The following is a 20,161-nucleotide window of genomic DNA, read 5'->3' as shown; positions in this document are numbered from 1 at the left end:
AGAAATTTCCCTTTCTCTTCTTTGTTCGCAGAGCTCCTGGGGTTCAGCTTTGGATTTTGCTCCACCTCTGTGTGTACATTGCCTGAGGGCAACTGTTCCCTGCCCAGACATGGTGGAGTTAAAGTAGCAGCTGGTTATGGGGCTCTGGCTCACTGAGGCTGGGGGGAGGTAGGGGTACGGAATGCAGTGTGAGCCTGTGGTGGCAGAGGCTGGTGTGACATTGCAACAGCCTGAGGTGTGCCGTGTGTTCTCCCAGGGAAGTTGTCCATGGATCACGGGACCCTGGCAGTGGCAGGCTGCACAGGCTCCTGGGAGGGGAAGTGTGGATAGTGACCTGTGCTTGAACACAGGATTCTTGGTGGCTGCAGCAGCAGCCTTAGTGTTTCATGCCCATCTCTGGTGTCCATGCTGATACCCCCATCTCTCACCCATCTCTGGAGCTCATTTAGGCAGTGTTCTGAATCCGCTCTCCTCACACACCCTGAAAAAATGGTCCTTTGCCTCTTAGGCAGTTCCAGACTTTTTCCCAGACTCCCTCCTGGATAGCTGTGGTGCACTAGCCCCATTTAGGCTGTGTTCACACAGCCAACCCCAGTCCTCTCCCTGGGATCTGACCTCTGAATCCTGAGCCTCAGCTCCCAGCCCCCATTCGCCCCAGTGGATGAGCAGACAAATGTCTCAGGCTGGTGATTGCTGTTCAGCACAAATCCTCTTTGTGGGGACCTCTTCATTTTGCCCTCTGCACCCCTATTGCTGTGCTCTCCTACATGGCTCTGAAGCTTCCCCCCTGCCACCCCCGTCTCCATCAGTGAAGGGGCTTTCTAGTGTGTGGAAACTTTTCCTCCTTCACAGCTCCCTCCCAGAGGTGCAGGTCCTGTCCCTATTCTTTTGTCTCTGTTTTTTCTTTTTTCTTTTGCCCTACCCAGGTACATTGGGCAGTTCCTTGCCTTTTGGGTTGTCTGAGGTCTTCTGTCAGCATTCAGTAGATGTTCTGTAGGAGTTGTTCCACATGTAGGTGTATTTATGATGTATTTGTGGGGAGGAAGATGATCTCCACGTCTTACTCCTCCACCATCTTGAAAGTCTGTCTAGATATTTTTTTGATTTCCCTTTTGATTTCTTCTTTGACCCACTGATTCTTCAGGAGCATGTGGTTTCATTTCCAGACATTTGTGAGTTGTCCAGCTTTCTTCTTGTTATTGATGTCTAGCTTCACACCATTGTAATTGTAAAAGATCATTGATATGATTTCTTTCTTCTTAAATTTCTTAAGACTCATTTTGTGACTTAACGTATGATCTATCCTGGAGAATGCTCAGTGTGTGCTTGTGAAGAATGTGCATTTTGCTGCTATTGGATGGAATGTTCTGTATATGACTGTTAAGACTATTTATTTTAAAGTGTAGTTTAAACCCAATATTTCTTCATTGATTTTCTGTCTGGATGATATTTCTTTACATAGGGCATTGAAATCCACTGATCTGTTAATAGTTGCTTAATATAGTTAGGTGCTCTGATGTATGATGCACATATATTCACAATTGTAAAAGCTATCAATGAATTGACTCCTTTATTATTATATAGTGACTTTTTTGGTCTCTTAACAGTTTTTGACTTAAAGTCTATTTTTTCTGACATAAAAAATCTACTTCTGCTCTCTTTTGGTTTTCATTTGCATGGAATATCTTTTTCCATCACTCCACTTTGAGCTTATGTGTGTCCTGTGGCAGCATATAGTTAGGGCTTGTTTTTTCTCATTTTTTTGTTTTTCTTTTTTTAAATCCATTCAGCCACTCTGTGCCTTTTGATTACAGAATTTAATCCATTTACATTTAAAGTAATTGTTGATAGGTAAGGACTTACTATTGCTGTCTTGTTAATTGTTGTTTTCTGGCTATTTTGTAGTTCCTTTGTATCTTTCTTGTTGTCTTCCTTTGTAAATTGATAATCTTCTGTAGTGGTATGTTTTCATTCTCTTCTCTTTATCTTGTGTGTATATGCTATAGGTTTTTGTAGTGTGGTTAACCTGAAGCCTTAATAAAATATCTTATAACAGTCTATTTTAACTAATGACTCAACTTTAATTGCATACAAAAAATTTAATATTTTACTTCACACTACATTTAATGTTTTTGGTGTCACAATGTACATCTTTTAATCTTGTGTTTTCACTAACAAGTTACTGTAACTATAGATATTTTAATACTTTCATCTTTTAACCTTTATACTAGGATTAAGTGATTCACACATCACCATTACAGTGTTAGAGTATTCTGAATTTAACTGTATACTTACCAGTAAATTTTATACTTTCCTTTTTTCATGTTATTAATTAACATGTTTTCATTTCAACTTGAAGAATTTTCTTCAGCATTTCTTGCAAGGCTGGTCTAGTGGTAATGAACTCCCTCAGCTTCTGTTTGTTTGGGAAAGTCTTTATCTTTCCTTCATTTCTGAAGGACAACTTTGCTAGGTAAAGTGTTTTTGGTTGGCAGGTTTTTTTTCTTCCAGCACTTTGAATATATCATCCCATTCTCTTGTGAACTGTTAAGGTTTCTACTGAGAAATCCACTGATAGCCTTGTGGGGGATTCCTTTATATGAGAGAAATTTATTTTCTCTTGCTGCTTTTAAAATTCTCTCTTTGTCTTTGATTTTAGACACTTTTATTATAATGTGCCTTAGAGAAGACTATTTTAGATTGAAATTTTGGGGTGATTTATTACCTTCATGAACTTGGATTATCAAAATCTTCCCCCAGATTTGGGAGCTCTTAGCCATTATTTCTTTTAAGTAAGTTTTCTGCCCCCTTTCCTCTCTTCCCCTTCTGGGACTACAATGATACATAGGTTTTCTTCTGTAGGCTGTCTTCATTTCTCTTCATTCCCTTTTCTTTTTGCTCCTCTGATTGGATAATTTCAAATGACTTGTCTTTGAGCTCACTGATTCTTCTGCTTAATCCAGTCTGCTGTTGAAGCTCTCGATTGAATTTTTCAGTTCTGTCATTGTATTCTTCAGCTCCAAAATTTCTGTTTGGTTCTTTTTAATGTTTTCTGTCTCTTTGTTGAACTTCTCATTTTGTTCTTGTTTTGTTTTCCTATTTTTTCCAAATTGTTTACTTGAGTTCTCTTGTAGCTCTCTGAGCATCTTTAGAACAATTATTTTGAATTCTGTGCCTGACAATTCCTGAATCTCCATTTATTTGGGGTCAATCATTGGAAGTTTACACTCTTTCTTTGGTTGAGTCATGTTTCCCTGATTCTTCTTGTTCCCTGTAGCCTGGCACAAGTATCTGCACATGTGGAGAAGCAGCCATCTCTTCCAAACTTTATGGAAAATATCTTCACCTGCAGTTGGGGGCATGCTTGAGAGTACCATGACCTGAGCACAAGGCACCAATTGTGAGGGCATGTGGAAGCTCTAGTTCCAGGGTGCATGGTGATTTGTTGGCTCAGCATGATGGAGTCCACATCACTGATACTGTGTGGTCCTTGGTGAGTGGTGTGGATGGTCCACAGAGACTGCAAGGACTGTTGTGGTCCTCAGTGGTGCCTCCAGTTCCTGCAGCTAGGGACCAGGGTTGATAAAAGTGGTTATCAGAGCTTGTGGTGTACATACACTTGGCTGCAGGGGCCAGCAGCAGGTGCCTGTGTGGTGGCAAGGGCCAATTACAAACATGCATATACTGATGGGGTTCTGGTGAAGCAGCAAAGACTGAGGCCACCTGTAGTTGCACTGGAAGCTGCAGGGGCCCTACTCTTGGTGCATACTTCCATAGCTGCTGGTTCTTGCCATGGGTACATGGCAGTGGAGACTAGTTTTGGGAGTCAGACTGGGGTCATGCAGGTGTACAGTTGGAGGGGTTAGCTACAGGTGAGCAGAGTAGTATAAGCCAGTGACAAGACATAGAGCTGAACCGGGGCCCACAAGCAACTGTGAGGGCCTTGGCTATTGTGGTACAGTCCTCTGGCTGCAAGATCTTGCCACAGGAATGGCAAGTCGAAGTCAGTGACTGGTGTCAGTCCAGTGGTGCATAAGAGCACAGCTGGAGGAGCTACCATGGGGTGGTCACCTGCAGGATTCTAGGCTGGTATCTTTCATTTTCACAGCTGCTGGTGTGGGCTGGCTACTGGTCCTGGTCCCAGGCTATGGTGGGGCCTTGCATGAGGGATTGGGAAGGGACTCAGATGGCTTGTGTCAGTGAACACAAATACTTGTGGGGCATAAACCAGTAAAATATTCAGGAGGTCTGCAGCAGCTGTGCTGGTCATTGATTCCTTCAGTGGTGAAAGCTACCAGAATCATCTATAGAGCAGGTCGCTGGAAACCATAGTAACTCCTAGTGTGAGACTGACACTGGTAGCCCCTGCTTTTCTTCCTTGTTCTTAACTGCTTCTATACAACTCAGGTTTGACAGTTTCTGGCTGGGGTGAAACAAAAGTGGGTCCTTTGTGCAGTTCCCTGAAAGGCTGGGGAAGTAGGTTTGCTCATCCTGCTTTCTGTTTCCCAGTGAGGGGAATTATTTCTAAATAGGAAGTTCCCACTTGGTGCTGAGCAGTGTTGGCTTGGGGAATGGGATGATGCAGGCAAAATGAAGCTTTCTGGGACCTGGTATGAAGCCAGTGAGACAACAACCCATTCTTGTAGGGTGTGGAGTGGGGACCTGACCAATGCTGTTCTCCTTCGCTTTTGTGTGGTTATTCTCAAGTTTTTTGTTCCACTATGTTGCTGATGTTTCTTCATAGGACTCTAGACCTCTCCCAGGGCTTTTTTTGGTGGATATCTTTCTGCAGCCATCAGCCTATAACAGAATCTGGTACTTGTAACTATATGGTTTGGAACATGTGCACAGGAAGAGTTGTCTTGATTTTTAGTAGCACTAGGGTCAAGGACCCCTTCCAACTTTTACACCTCAGTACCCCTGACAAGGGCCCAGCATCCTGTGCTTAGTTGTTCCAAGTCTGTTTCTTCGAGCCAACTAGCACAAGAAGTCCTTTAAGGTGGAGGTTGGCCTTTTATGACAGCATGCTGCTTGGTGTGTATAGTGCCTGGCGGCCACACTGTGTGTGTGTTTGCTCTGCTCATTGATGACTAGGTGCTGGGAGAAGCTTTACTTTGCTCGTTTCTCCAAAGAACCAAGACTTCAAGTCTGAAATTTCCTCTGTGACAATAATTGGGTTCATCATGAGACAACAGAAGCAAGGATTGAAATTTGCCATGGGGACTGCTTAGGGGACCCTTCTGACAGGAATTTCTGTTTCTTTGTGAAGTAGACTTCCCAGGATGTTACTCATTTCTCTTCCAGTAAATATTTGGGGCTACCGAGAATGAAAAGTGAATTGAAATTCTCCTTGGACCCAGCTAATAGGAAGGGCTCTTTCTCAGACCCCACAAGGCAACTCTGGAGAGCTTTTGGCAGGACTAGAAGAGGAGTGTGTACCGTAGGTGCATAGGTCTGTGGGTTGGCCACAGCCCATTGGTCAGGGCTCTGCTGGCGCTTATGGGGCTCTTCCACATGTCCTCCCTCTGGGGACACCAAGAGGTGGCAATACTTCCTGGGATTTGCTCTTCTCATAGCCGAACCTGAAGCTTCAGAGAGGCTTACAGTAACATGGGGTGCTTCTGTCTAGTCCACCCACTGGTCAAACAAGCCACTGGCCAAGGCCAGAGTCAGTGGGGTAGGGAAGTAGATCTGTCTGTTTCACTGGAGACCACTGCAGAAGACATGCAAGTGAAGTCCTATTGCAGAGATAAAATGATGGGGAGTGATCCAATCTTCCCAAATAAGCAATGAGGTGTTGCTTTTATGACATCAGGAAACCTGGTGTCCAGTAGAGTGTAGCTCTGTTGTCCCCTAATTCTCTATAGCAAATGAAATCACATGTCATTTACATATCTCCACATTGTTTTTATCTTTCTGTCTGTGATTTTGGGTAGTCCTTTCCAGATGGGTTACTGTTGGAGCCCTCCTCTTCCTGCTCTTTACAGAGGTTCACACAAGGCAACTGCTCCAAGGCAGCAGGTCCAGGGGTCCCTCCTTAACCTCTAATGGGCTGCTCTGAGGTACCTAACAGTGGTAACATGGACTAACATCTCCTGAGCATGCTGGAAGCAGGTCCAATGAATACATCTCCTTCTGTCCTTCATTAGCAACATGAGCCACAAGGGGGCATGTTTTGGGAACACAAATTTCACACAGAACCGTCACAACTGCTACGTGTTTCACTAATTACTATAATGTGAAATTTATCCCTATTAGAAAGATGCACTGGATGTTGCCATGATTTACTAGAGAATACTACTTCCTAGTCATTGAATCTGATGCTTGTTACATCATGAACATCAGCAGGTGTGGGGTGGCTGCACAGAGGCAGTGGTGAGAAATGGTTTAGCACTGGTTTACCTGCATGCAGTTTGGAATCAGAGAACTGATTCTGGCTTAGCCACTTACAAGATCTGTGTCTCTCCATGTCTCAATGTCCTTATCTATAAATTGAAGGTATAACATACACACCTGGAGGAAGTTTGAGGATTAAATAAAATGATGTACGCATGGAGTTAGTGTAGGACTTGATCCATGTCAGGGCTAATAAATGCTGGTTAGATGGTTGTGGTCCCAAACACTGTGTTAGATTCTATGCGACTTCACCCCATTTAGGAATCCACAGCAGCAGCTGGAGAAGGAGCTGAGGAGAAGGGGGACCAATCGGTCATGTGGCTGGAAACAAAGACTTACTGATGGTCTCAAACTCAAGGTTTTGTGGATTCCAAAGGTTGCTTTTATTTCCTTTTGAACATCCTGTGCTCCATAAAGTTTGACTGCTATAAAAGTGCTTTGGATTTTGCAAGTTGGTCATAGAATGGGAAACTCCTCTGGGCTTCCATGGACCTGATATCAGTGTCCTTTTCCTTCACAGATTCCTGTGCTCCTGAACCTGAGCAGAGACCCTGAGGTCAGCCTGCCTGTGCCACCACTCATATATGCCCTTGCCTTCGGCGCCTGCCTGGGAGGTAAGGGGGTATTAATGCATTTGAGGGAGGGCCCCCTGACACTGTGGTGAGCCTGAAGTGATAATTAATGCATGCCAAATTGAAAGTAAATTAAGAATAGTCCAGATGATTTCCTGAGTGGAAACCCATCTTCACCTTTGACTGGAGCAGTTCTAGGCATACTCAGTTCCTCTGCAAGGCCTGTCACTTCTCACTTTATGCAGAACTGCCCCTGACATTCTAAGTGTGTGGCCTGAGGATGATCATTATGACATCTCAAAGTTAACCTGCTCCCGCACTGAATGCAGATGTGGCTTAGGTTTAGAAACAGATATTGAATCAGAAACCATCCTCAGTGGCAGCTTCTTATTGCCTTTTTAAGGAGTGTGTGTTGGGGGGTGAAGTGATGAATGAGTAAGCTAAGAAGTAGAGACTCTAACCTAAGAGTAAGAAGAAAGATTTTTTAAAATTCTTTTTGGCTGGAGGAGTATGCTGTCCTGTGGAGTCATTGAAAAGCCAATTAGAGAAATGTTGGGAGAGACTAACCTCTGGTGAGTAAACACAAAGGCTTTGGACGTGATTGTATTCGGAAGGAGGCCTAATCACATTTGGGAATACAAGAGGATTGTGAGAATCTTAGATAAACACACTAGATACCTTTTAAGTTTTTATTTTTACATTCAGATATTCTTAGGTAGTCTATCTTTCTCTGTTCTTTGATTTGTCTCAACTATTAGATCAACAGCCTTCTTTTTAGCTTATCTTCTTGTTTGTAAAGGGAGATTAATGTCATTCAGTGAAGTTTCTGTGATTTCTGGAGAGCTAATTCACCTAATCCAGCAACTGAGGCCTCACGTTCTGAGTGCAGGGTTGTTAAAATGGCCCCCATCTGAGATCAGCCCCAGGGAAAGCAATAACTGCATTCAAGCTACATTTAATATCAGTGGTAGAGACAGAATCCAAAGACACCTGGAAATGTGTCCTCTGTGTGGAATTTTGTTCATTAGACCTTTTTGAGCATCTTCTATACCCTGGCATTGTCCTTCAGAGTGGGGAGATAGTCACCTAAGCTAAGATTATAACATAAACGTATCCTCTCATTGCCACGTGCATAGAGTGCTCAGGGGGTACCAGGGAGACTGGGGGAAAGTCAGGAATGACTCTCCAGAGGGGAAGTTTTGAGCTGGGTCTCAAAGGATGAGAAGCCTCCTGGGCTAGTTCAGATTCTCCCAGAACATGTAGAATGAATATGGAGGAGATTTGTTCTATAAATTGGGTGTGACTCACTAAATAGTTTGAAACAAAAAGTCTTTCCTGATCTGCTCTCAGTACCTTTTGGTTGCTCTTTTTACTAAGAGCTAAGAACAATTCAAATAAGTCTTAAGAAAAATCTGCCTTAGCCTGGGTGTCCTAGAAGGCAGAGGTTGAGGCAAGTTTGCATGCTGAAGATTTATTGGGACATGTACTCCTAAGGCAGGAAGACTGAGGGAGGAAGTGAGGTAAGGCAGTGAAGGAGAGAAAGCAAATACATGGTACATTACAAAGCTAGTAACAGCTTCAAAAGAAATCAAAGCCAATTTTTAGTTAGGCGGGGATGGGACATTTTCTAGATGGTTCCTGAAGAACAGAAAAGCTAAGTGAAATCTCTTAGTGCCTTTGTAGAGTGTGCAGTGAAGTGGGTTATGCTGCAGAACCAATGAGAGAAAAGCTTCAGAGACATGCTGGGCCTTTGCAGACTACACTGAAGTGGGGACAGGGCAGAGAGCCACCTTTTGAAGGGTGGACAGCCAGGACAGAACTTCAGAGAGAATCTTCAGCAATCAGCAGGTTATAAACCTGTTAGAAAATTGATAACTCAGCTTTATAGCCAGAAACCCATAATCTTCCTTTGCTCATATCTCTGTTTCAGAGAACTCCTCATCCCACCCTCAAAACATTTGCAGCTGGTGGGAAATTGAATTCAACTTAAGGTGAAACAAAGCCAGGTCCAGCTCAGCAACAGATTAGATTGGCTCCATGCCCTGCACTGACAGCCAGGCACAAATGGGGATGCGCTCTTCAGTGTGTGTGTGTATGTGCAAATATTATACTTTTGTCTCAGTAGTTCTTTACATAAATTGTTCAGCATACCACTACCTTGGTAAAGAACACCTACAAATACCCTGCAGATAACCTCATACTTACTGTTGAAATACTGAATGTTTGTCCCCTAAGATTGGGAACAAGGCAAGGATGTCTGCTCTCACCTCTCTTATTCAGCATAGTGCTGGAAAATCTACCTAGTGCAATAAGGCAAGAAAAGGAAATAAAAGGTATACAGATTAGAAAGGAAGAAATAAAATGGTTCCTACTATAGATGACATGATTGTCTTGGTGGATATCAAGGAATCTATTTTTTAAAAAATCAGAAAACCATATAACTAATATGTGAGCTCAGCAAGGTCACTGGATACAAGATAGACATACAAAAATCAATTTTAGCAATGAACACATGGATACCACAATTAAATATACAATACTATTTAGAATCACTCAAAAAATTAAATACTGAAGCTGAAATTACAATACACTTATAAAAGAAATTAATGAAGATCCAAATAATTGGGAAGACATACAGTGTTCATGGATTGGAAGGCTCCACATAGTAAAGATGTAAACTGTCCCCAAATTAATATTTAGGTTTAATGCAATTCCTACCAAAATCTTAGTAAGATTTTTTGTTTATATCTATGTCTATAGAATTTATAAATATACATATGGAATGGAGGACATATAAATTGTAAATAAGCACATGAAAAGATGTTCAGCATTATTAACCATTAAGAAAATGTAAATTAAAACCATGATAAGGGAATTCCTTGGCAGTCCAGTGGTTAAGACATTGCCTTCCAATGGCAGAGGGGTGCAGGTTTGATTCCTGGTCAGGAACCTAATATCCCACATGCCTGGCAGCCAAACAACCAAAACATAAAAGAGAAGCAATATTGCAACAAATTCAATAAAGACTTTATAAATGGTCCACATCAAAAAAAAATCTTAAAACCATGATAAGATATCATCACACACATATAAGAATGGCTAAAATAAAAAATAGCGAAAACACCAAATGCTGACCAGAATGTGGAAAAAATGGATCACTCAGACATTGTTGTTGGAAATGTAAAATGGCCATCACTCTGGAAAACAGTTTGGCAATGTCTTAAAAAACTAAACCTGCAACTGCCATAAAACTCAGCAATTACACTACTAGGAATTTATTCTAGAAAAATAAAAACTTATGTTCACGCCCAAACCTGTACACAAATGTTTATGGAAGCTTTATGTATAATAGCCAAAAAGTAGAAACAAATATGATGTCCTTCAACAATAAATATTTAAACAAACTGTGATACAATACATCCATACCAGGGAAAGCTACTCAGCAATAAAAAATAAATGAGCTACTGATACAAGTGACAACCTTGATGAATTTCCAGAGAATTATGTGGAGTGAAGAAAAGCCAATCTGGAGGAGACCCCTTCAAGATGGCAGAGGAGTGGGACGTGAAGATCACCTTCCTCTCCACAAGTACATCAAAACTACATTTACATGTGGAACAACTCCTACAGAACACCTACTGCACACTGGCAGAAGACTTCAGACTTCCCAAAAGACACCCTCAGGTGACCTACAGGCTGAGGTGGGGCCAAATCCAATGCTGAACCCCAGGAGCTCTGCAAACAAAAGAAGAGAAAGGGGCATTTCTCCCAGTAACCTCAGGAGCAGCGGATTAACTCTTCACAGTCAACTTGATGTACCCTGCATCTGTGGAATACCTGAATAGACAACGAATCATCCCAAAATTGAGGTGGTGGACTTTGGGAGCAACTGTAAACTTGGGGTTTACTTTCTGCATCTAATTTGTTCCTGGTTTTATGTTTATCTTAGTTTAGTATTTAGAGCTTATTATCATTGGTAGATTTGTTTATTGATTTGGTTGCTCCCTTCCTTTATATAAATATATATATCTTTTTTCCTTTTTCTCTTTTTGTGAGTGTGTATATGTATGCTTCTTTCTGTGATTTTGTCTATATAGCTTTGCTTTTGCCACTTGTCCTAGGATTCTGACTGTCCTTTTTTGTTTTTGTTTTTTTAGTATAGTTTTTAGTGCTTGTTATCATTGATGGAGTTTTTTTTTGTTTGGTTGCTTTCTTATTTCCTTCTCTCTTTCTTTAACTTACTTTTGATAATTTTTTTATTTTAATAACATTCTTTTCCTCCCTTCCCTCCTTCCTTCCTTCCTTTCTTTTTTCTTTCTTCCTTTCTCTCTTTCTTTCTTTTTCTTTCTTTCTTTCCTTTTTTCTTTCTTTTTTTCCCTTTTCTTCTGAGCTGAGTGGCTGACAGAGTCTTGGTGCTCCGGCTGGGTGTCAGACCTGAGCCTCAGAGGAGGGAGAGCTGAGTACAGGACATTGGTCCACCAGAGACCTCCCAGCCCCATGTAATATCAAATGGTGAAAACTCTCCCAGAGATCTCTATCTCAACGCTAAGACCCAGCTCCACTCAATGACAAGCAAGCTACAGTGCTGGACACCCTATGGCAAACAACTAGAAAGACAGGAACATAAGCCCACCCATTAGCAGAGAGGCTGCCTAAAATCATAGTAAGTTCAGAGACACCCAAAAACACACGACTGGACGTGGTCCTTCCCACCAGAAAGAGAAGATCCAGCCTCATCCACCAGAACACAGGCACCAGTCCCCACCATCAGGAAGCCTACAGAACACACTGAACCCACCTTACTCACTGAGAGCAGACACCAAAAACAACAGGAACTACAAACAGGAAGCCTGTGAAAAGGAGACCCCAAATACAATAAGTTAAGCAAAATGAGAAGACAGAGAAATACACAGCAGATGAAGGAGCAAGGCAAAAACCTTACCAGACCAAACAAATGAAGAGGAAATGACAGTCTACCTGAAAAAGAATTCAGAGTAATGAGATTAAAGATTATCCCAAATCTTGGAAATAGAATGGAGAAAATACAATAAACTTTTAACAAGGACCTAGAAGAACTAAAGAGCAAACAAACAATGATGAACAACACAATAAACGAAATTTAAAATTCTCTAGAAGGAATTAATAGCAGAATAACTGAGGCAGAAGAATGGATAAGTGACCTGGAATATAAAATAGTGGAAATAACTACTGCAGAGCAGAATATAGAAAAAACAATGAAAAGAACTGAAGACAGTCTCAGAGACCTCTGGGACAACATTAAATGCACCAACATTCAAACTATAGGGGTCCCAGAAGAAGAAGAGAAAGAAAAAGGGACTGAGAAAATATTTGAAGAGATTATACCTGAAAACTTCCCTAATATGGGTAAGGAAATAGTCAATCAAGTCCAGGAAGTGCACAGAGTCCCATACAGGATAAATCCAAGGAGACACATGACAAGACATATACTAATCAAACTATCAAAAATTAAATAAAAGAAAAAATATTAAAAGCACCAAGGGAAAAGCAACAATTAACAAACAAGAGAAAGCCCATAAGGTTAAAAGCTGATCTTTCAGCAGAAACTCTGCAAGCCAGAAGGGACTGGCAGGACATATTTAAAGTGATGACAGGGAGAAACCTGCAACCAATATTACTCTATCCAGCAAGGGTCTCATCCCGATTTGATGGAGAAAGTAAAACCTTTACAGAAAAGAAAAAGCTAAGAGAATTCAGCACCACCATACCAGCTTTACAACAAATGCTAAAGGAACTTCTCTAGGCAGGAAACACAAGATAAGGAAAAGACCTACAATAACAAACCCCAAACAATTAAGAAAATGGTAATAGGAACATACATATTGATAACTACCTTAGAGGTAAATGGAATAAATGCTCCAACCAAAAGATGTAGACTGGATGAATGGATACAAAGACAAGACCCATATATATGCTGTCTACCAGAGACATACTTCAGACCTAGGGACACATACAGACTAAAAGTGAGGGGATGGAAAGAGATATTCCATGCAAATGGAAATCAAAAGAAAGCTGGAGGGCTTCCCTGGTGGCATAGTGGTTGAGAGTCCGCCTGCTGATGCAGGGGACATGGGTTCGTGTCTCAGTCTGGGAAGATCCCACATGCCGTGGAGCGGCTGGGCCCGTGAGCCATGACTGCTGAGCCTGCGTGTCTGGAGCCTGTGCTCCACAACGGGAGAGGCCACAACAGTGAGAGGCCCACATACTGGAAAAAAAAAAAAGAAAGAAAGAGAACTGGAGTAGCAATTCTCATATCAGACAAAATACACTTTAAAATAAAGACTATTACAAGAGATTTAGAAGGACATTACATAATGATCAAAAGATCAGTCCAAGGAAAGGATACAACAATTGTAAATATTTATGCACCCAACATAGGAGCACCTCAATACATAAGGCAAATGCTAACAGCCAAAAAAGGGGAAATCGACAGTAACATAATCATAGTAGGGGACTTTAACACCCCACTTTCACCAATGGACAGATCATCCAAAATGAAAATAAATAAGGAAAAACAAACTTAAAATGCTATATTAAACAAGACAGACTTAATTGATATTTATAGGACATTCCATCCAAAAACAACAGAATATACTTTCTTCTCAAGTGCTCCTCGAATATTCTCCAGGATAGATCATATCTTGGGTCACAAATTAAACTTTGGTAAGTTTAAGAAAATTGAAATCATATCAAGTATCTTTTCCAACCACAACACTATGAGACTAGATATTAATTACAGGAAAAAATCTGTAAAAAATACAAACAAATGGAGGGTAAACAATACACTACTAAACCAAGAGATCATTAAAGAAGTCAAAGAGGAAATTAAAAAATACCTAGAAACAAATGGCAATGAATACAAGATGACCCAACACCTATGGGATGCAGCAGAAGCAGTTATAACAGGGAAGTTAATAGCGATGCAATCCTACCTCAGGAAACAAGAAACATCTCAAATAAACAACATAACCTTACACCTAAAGCAATTAGAGAAAGAAGAACAAAAACCCCAAAAGCCAACAGAAGGCAAGAAATCATAAATATCAGATCAGAAATAAATGAAAAAGAAATGAAAGAAACAATAGCAAAGATCAATAAAACTAAAAGTTGATTCTTTGAGAAAATAAACAAAATTGATAAAACATTAACAAGACTCATCAAGAAATAAAAGAAGACTCAAATCAATAGAATTAGAAATGAAAAAGGAGAAGTAACAACTGACACTACAGAAATACAAAGGATCATGAGAGATTACTACAAGCACCTATATGCCAAAAAAATGGACAACCTGGAAGAAATGGACAAATGCTTAGAAAAACACAACCTTCTGAGACTGAACCAGGAAGAAATAAAAAATATAAACAAACCAATCACAAGCACTGAAATTCAGACTCTGATTAAAAATCTTCCAACCAACGAAAGCCCAGGACCAGACGGCTTCACAGGCGAATTCTAAAAAACATTTAGAGAAGAGCTAACACCTATCCTTCTTAAACTCTTCCAAAATATAGCAGAGGGAGGAACACTCCAAAACCCATTCCATGAGGCCACCATCACCCTAATACCAAAACCAGACAGAGATGTCACAAAAAAAGAAAACTACAAGCCAATATCACTAATGAACATAGATGCAAAAATCCTCAACAAAATACTAGCAAATAGAGTCCAACAGCACATTAAATGGATCATACACCATGATCAAGTAGGGTTTATCCCAGGAATGCAAGGATTCTTCAATATAAACAAATCAATCAATGTGATACACCATATTAGCAAATTAAAGGAGAAAAATTGTATGATCATCACAATAGATGCAGAAAAACCTTTTGACATACTTCAACACCCATTTATGATAAAAGAAAAAAAACCTTCCAAAACATAGGCATAGAGGGAACTTACCTCAACGTAAGGAAGGCCATATATGACAAACCCACAGCCAACATTGTGCTCAGTGGTGAAAAACTGAAACCATTTCCCCCTAGAGCAGGAAAAAATCCAATGCTGCCCACTCTCACCACTATTATTCAACATAGTTTTGGAAGTTTTAGCCACAGCAATCAGAGAAGAAAAAGAAATAAAAGGAATCCAAATCAGAAAAGAAGTAAAATCGTCACTGTTTGCAGATGACATGATACTATACATAGAAAATCCTAAAGATGCTACCAGAAAACTACTAGAGCTAATCAATGAATTTGGTAAAGTAGCAAGATACAAAATTAATGCACAGAAATCCCTTGCATTCCTATACACTAATGATGAAAAATCTGAAAGATAAATTACAGAAACACTCCCATTTACCATTGCAACAAAAAGAATAAAATACCTAGGAATAAACCTACCTAAGGAGACAAAAGACCTGTATGCAGAAAATTATAAGACACTGATGAAAGAAATTAAAGATGATGCAAACAGATGGAGAGATATCCCATTGAATTGGAAAAATCAACATTGTGAAAATGACTATACTGCCCAAAGCAATCTACAGATTCAATGCCATCCCTATCAAACTACCAATGGCATTTTTCACAGAACTACAACAAAAAATTTCACAATTTGTATGGAAACATCAAAGACCCTGAATAGCCAAAGCAATCTTGAGAAAGAAAAGAGGAGCTGGAGTAATCAGGCTCCCTGACTTCAGACTATACTACAAAGCTACAGTAATCAAGATAGTATGGCACTGGCACAAAAACAGAAATATAGATCAATGGAGCAGGATAGAAAGCTCAGAGATAAACTCACACACATATGGTCACCTTATCTATGATAAAGAAGGCAAGAATATACAATGGAGAAGAGACAGCCTCTTCAATAAGTGGTGCTGGGAAAACTGGACAGCTACAGGTAAAAGAATGAAATTAGAACACTCCCTAACACCATACACAAAAATAAACTCAAAATGGATTAATGACCTAAATGTAAGGGCAGACGCTATAAAACTCTTAGAGGAAAACATAGGCAGAACACTCCAAGACAAATCACAGCAAGATCCTTTTTGACCCACCTCCTAGAGAAATGGAAATAAAAACAAAAATAAACAAATGGGACCTAATGAAACTTAAAGGCTTTTGCACTGCAAAGGAAACCATAAATAAGATGAAGAGACAAGCCTCAGAATGGGAAAAAAATATTTGCAAATGAAACAACTGGCCAAGGATTAATCTCCAAAATATAGGAGCAGCTCATGCAGCTCAATATCAAAAAAACAAACAACCCAATCCAAAAATGGGCAGAAGATCTAGATAGACTTTTCCCCAAAGAAGATATACAGGTTGCCAAAAAACACATGAAAGGATGCTCAACATCACTAATCAGAGAAATGCAAATCAAAACTACAATGAGGTATCACCTCATCAAAAAAATCTACGAACCATAAATGCTGGAGAGGGTGGGAGAAAACGGAACCCTCTTTCACTGTTGGTGGGAAAGTAAATTGATATAGCCTCTATGGAGAACAGTATGGAGGTTCCTTAGAAAACTAAAAATAGAACTAACATATGACCCAACAATCCCACTACTGGGCATATACCCTGAGAAAACCATAATTCAAAAAGAATCATGTACCACAATGTTCACTGCAGCACTATTTACAATAGCCAGGACATGGAAGCAACCTAAGTGTCCATCAACAGATGAATGACTAAAGAAGATGTGGCACATATATACAATGGACTATTACTCAGCCATAAAAAGAAATTAAATTGAGTTATTTGTAGTAAGGTGGATGGACCTAGATCTGTCATACAGAGTGAAGTAAGTCAGATAGAGAAAATCAAATACTGTATGCTAAAACATATACATAGAATCTAAAACAAAAAAAAGGCTCTGAAGAACCTAGGTGCAGGACAGGAGTAATGATACAGACATAGAGGATAGACTTGAGGGCCCAGGGAGGGGGAAGGGTAAGCTGGGATAAAGTGAGAGAGTGGCACTGACATGTATACGCTACCAAATATAAAATAGATAGCTAGTGGGAAGCAGCCGCGTAGCACAGGGAGATGAGCTCGGTGCTTTGTGACCACCTAGAGGAGTGGGATAGGGAGGGTAGTAGGGAGAGGCAAGAGGAAGAGGAAATGGGGATACATGCATACCTATGGTTGATTCACTTTGTTATACAGCAGAACATTGTAAAGCATTTATACTCCAATAAGGATGCTAAAAAATAAAATAAAATAAAATGAGGAAGGTACATTTATAAGCAAAAAAAAAAAAAGAAACTCAATATCAAAAAAACAACCCAGGGGACTTTCCTGGTGGTCCAGTGTTTAAGAATCCGCCTTCCAATGCAGGGAACGTGGGTTCAATCCCTGGTCAGGGAACTAAGATCCCACATGCTGGGAGGCAACTGAGCCCGTGGGCCACAACTAGAGAGAAGCCTGCACTCCACAACTAGAGAAAAGCCCAGGCACCGCAACAAAGAGCCTGCATGCCACAACAAAAGATCCCACGTGCCGCAACTAAGACCTGATGCAGCCTAAATAAATAAATAAAAAACAAAAAAAACCCCAACCCAATCAAAAATGGGCTGAAAACCTAAATAGACATTTCTCCTAAATAGACATGGTCTCCAATACAGATGACCAATGAACACATGAAAAGATGTCCAATATTGCTAATTTTTAGAGAAATACAAATCAAAACCACAATGAAATACCTCCTCACACTAGTCAGAATGGCTATCATCAAAAAGTCTACAAATAATAAATGCTGGGAAGGGTGTGGAGAAAAGTAACCCTCCTACACTGTTGGTGGGAGTGTAAATTGGTGCAGTCAGTATGGAAAACTGTATCAATATTCCTTTAAAAACTAAAAGTAAAGCTACCATATGATACAGCAATTGCACCCCTAGAATCTATATATAGAATATATCCAGAAAAGATGAAAACTGTAATTCAAAAAGATACATGCACCACAATGTTCATAGAAGCACTGTTTACAATAGCCAAGACATGGATGTGATATATATACATATAATGGTATATTACTCAGCTCTAAAAAAGAATGAAATATTGCCATTTGCAGCAACATGGATGGACCTAGAGAATATCATACTAAGTTAGAGAAACACAAATATTATTTGATATCACTTATATGTTGAATCTAGAAAATAATATAAAATGAATGTATATACAAAAAATAGACTCACACACACAAAAAAAACCAGAAAACAAACTTATGGTTAAAGGGGAAAGGGAGGAAGTATAAATTAGGAGTATGGGATTAATAGACACAAACTACTATACATAAAATAGATAAGCAACAAGGGTTTATAACACAGGCAAAAATATTCAATATCCTGTAATAACCTATAATGGAAAAACATCTGAAAAAATATAACTAAATCACTTTGCCATACACATGAAACTAACACAGTATTGTAAATAAGCTATACTTCAGTAAAAAGTAAAATTAAAAATAAAATAATAAAAATGATAATGAGTACCAAGAAAAGAAAAGAAAAGAAAAAATACTCCTTTTTTCCCAGTTAAAATGGCAGGCAGGTATTGCTGAGACCAATAGTATCTCATCATGCTGCAGTGGGTATGAATTCCTCATTGGCAATGGACCACTTGCCAGAAAATGAAAGGCCCTTTCAATTTCATGTTTCACATTGCCAGGGTGAACTGGCTCAGCAGGTTAATTTGTTCCTGAGCACTTCTGGATTCAGAGAAAGGAATGGGGAGATTTTCAAGGATCAGAGTGAGGGAAGGGGTAGCAGCTGGTCCCCCTGGCTGTGTGATGACTTGGGCAGGGTGAGAGGGCTGTGTGGGGACAAAAAGGTAAAGTCAGGAGCTTTGTGGCTCAAACTCTTTCCCTGGAGAGTGAATGAGGCAGAGACATGAGCAAAGGCTAAGCTGACTTCTCTCATGTACGGCCCTTGCTCAGCCTTTGCTCATTTGATTTCTATCCGCTTTTTCAGGAACGTAGAATGGATGGCACTGTGGGGACTACTATTCCCCTTAAACTCTCTCTGCATAGCCTGACCTCCTTCTCCCAGATCCATTTTTCAGTCATCCCTTTGCATGAGGTCTTTTGGTTTCCTGAAGGCCTTGTAACATGGGAAGCAGAACATTAACTTACTAAGTCTCACTGAGCTCTGTTTCTTTTAAGAATGCTTTCAGCTACAGGTAACAGAAACCTGATTAACAGAGGCTTACACACTCAGGGAAATCATCTCTTCTCATATAACAAGAAGCTGAGGGTTAGAGGGCTGGCAAGCATCAGCTTGATGTCTTGTAATATTAGAAGCAGGTCTCCACAATTCTCTTGGCCTATCCCTCTCATCACAGATGGTTCATGGCTGCATCCAAAGCAGAAAGCATGGAGGAGAACTGGTACCAATACATTTTTATCACGAGGGCAAAAGCTATGCCAAAAGGCTCACAAACAGGTTGCCCCCATGGCTTATTGGTCAGCCAAATGAGACAAGCAGAGTGGATAAGCTACCTAAGCAGGTGGGGTACAGGGAAGCCACAGAGAAGAAGTCTAGCCAGCCAGCACGTCCTACACAAACATTGGAAAAAGATTGTGTCAGCTGTCATAGTGGAAAGAATGCTAGATTTGGATTCAGAAGACCTTGATCAAAATCTCAAATCTGCTAAGCTTTGTAACCATGAGCAAACCACTGAACATTTCTATTATATTGATTAGGATGGTTTGGGTTATAAGGAAAGGAAGATACAAAACAAGATGGTGTCAGCAACAGGAAGAGTATCTCCTGTGACAGGCAGTCAGTGGTGGAGCAAGTCTAGAGGTGTCGCAGGGCTTCTTGGTGTCTCCATCTTCTATGGTGCCACCCATCAACGACACTTAGAGCTGGCCCCACACTCGGGCTGGAAACAGCTCCAGGAATCTCATCACCACACAACAATGGATGTTACCCAGAAAAAGCAGCAGGACTACTCTCTTTTGTAAAGTTTTTTCTCAAAATCAGGGAAATCATTACCAGAAGTTGCCTCTCCCCCAAGAAGACACCTCACAATGTCTCCTTGACACCAAATAGCTTTGGCTGGCCCACTCATCTTGGTCACTGGCAAGGGGCAGGAATCCATCTGACTGTCCCTGCCCCGTCATTGGTGGGGAGGAGATATAGGGGAGTCAGCTACCTCTGTGTTAAATGACAACTTTCCCTGGGCATCTCACAGGAGAGTCCT

At 40.5% G+C, this 20,161-nt stretch overlaps 1 protein-coding gene across 3 annotated transcripts in view; it reads left to right on the top strand.

The window, feature by feature from the left end:
• The window catches only part of OCA2 (OCA2 melanosomal transmembrane protein), a 271,619-nt gene that overhangs the window by 240,575 nt on the left and 10,883 nt on the right, over window positions 1-20,161 (top strand). For all 3 annotated transcript variants that reach the window (XM_029225950.1, XM_029225951.1, XM_029225952.1), the window contains exon 22: window positions 6,917-7,010. In XM_029225950.1, coding sequence (XP_029081783.1) covers window positions 6,917-7,010 — 94 coding nt within the window. The remainder of the gene's footprint in view (window positions 1-6,916; window positions 7,011-20,161) is intronic.

This window comes from Monodon monoceros, unplaced genomic scaffold (genome assembly GCF_005190385.1).
Source record: "Monodon monoceros isolate NGI ecotype Baffin Bay Population unplaced genomic scaffold, NGI_Narwhal_1 Super_Scaffold_16, whole genome shotgun sequence".
NCBI classification, from domain to species: domain Eukaryota; kingdom Metazoa; phylum Chordata; class Mammalia; order Artiodactyla; family Monodontidae; genus Monodon; species Monodon monoceros.
Note: the sequence above shows the minus strand (reverse complement) of the source record. Positions and strands in the feature narration are given on the sequence as shown.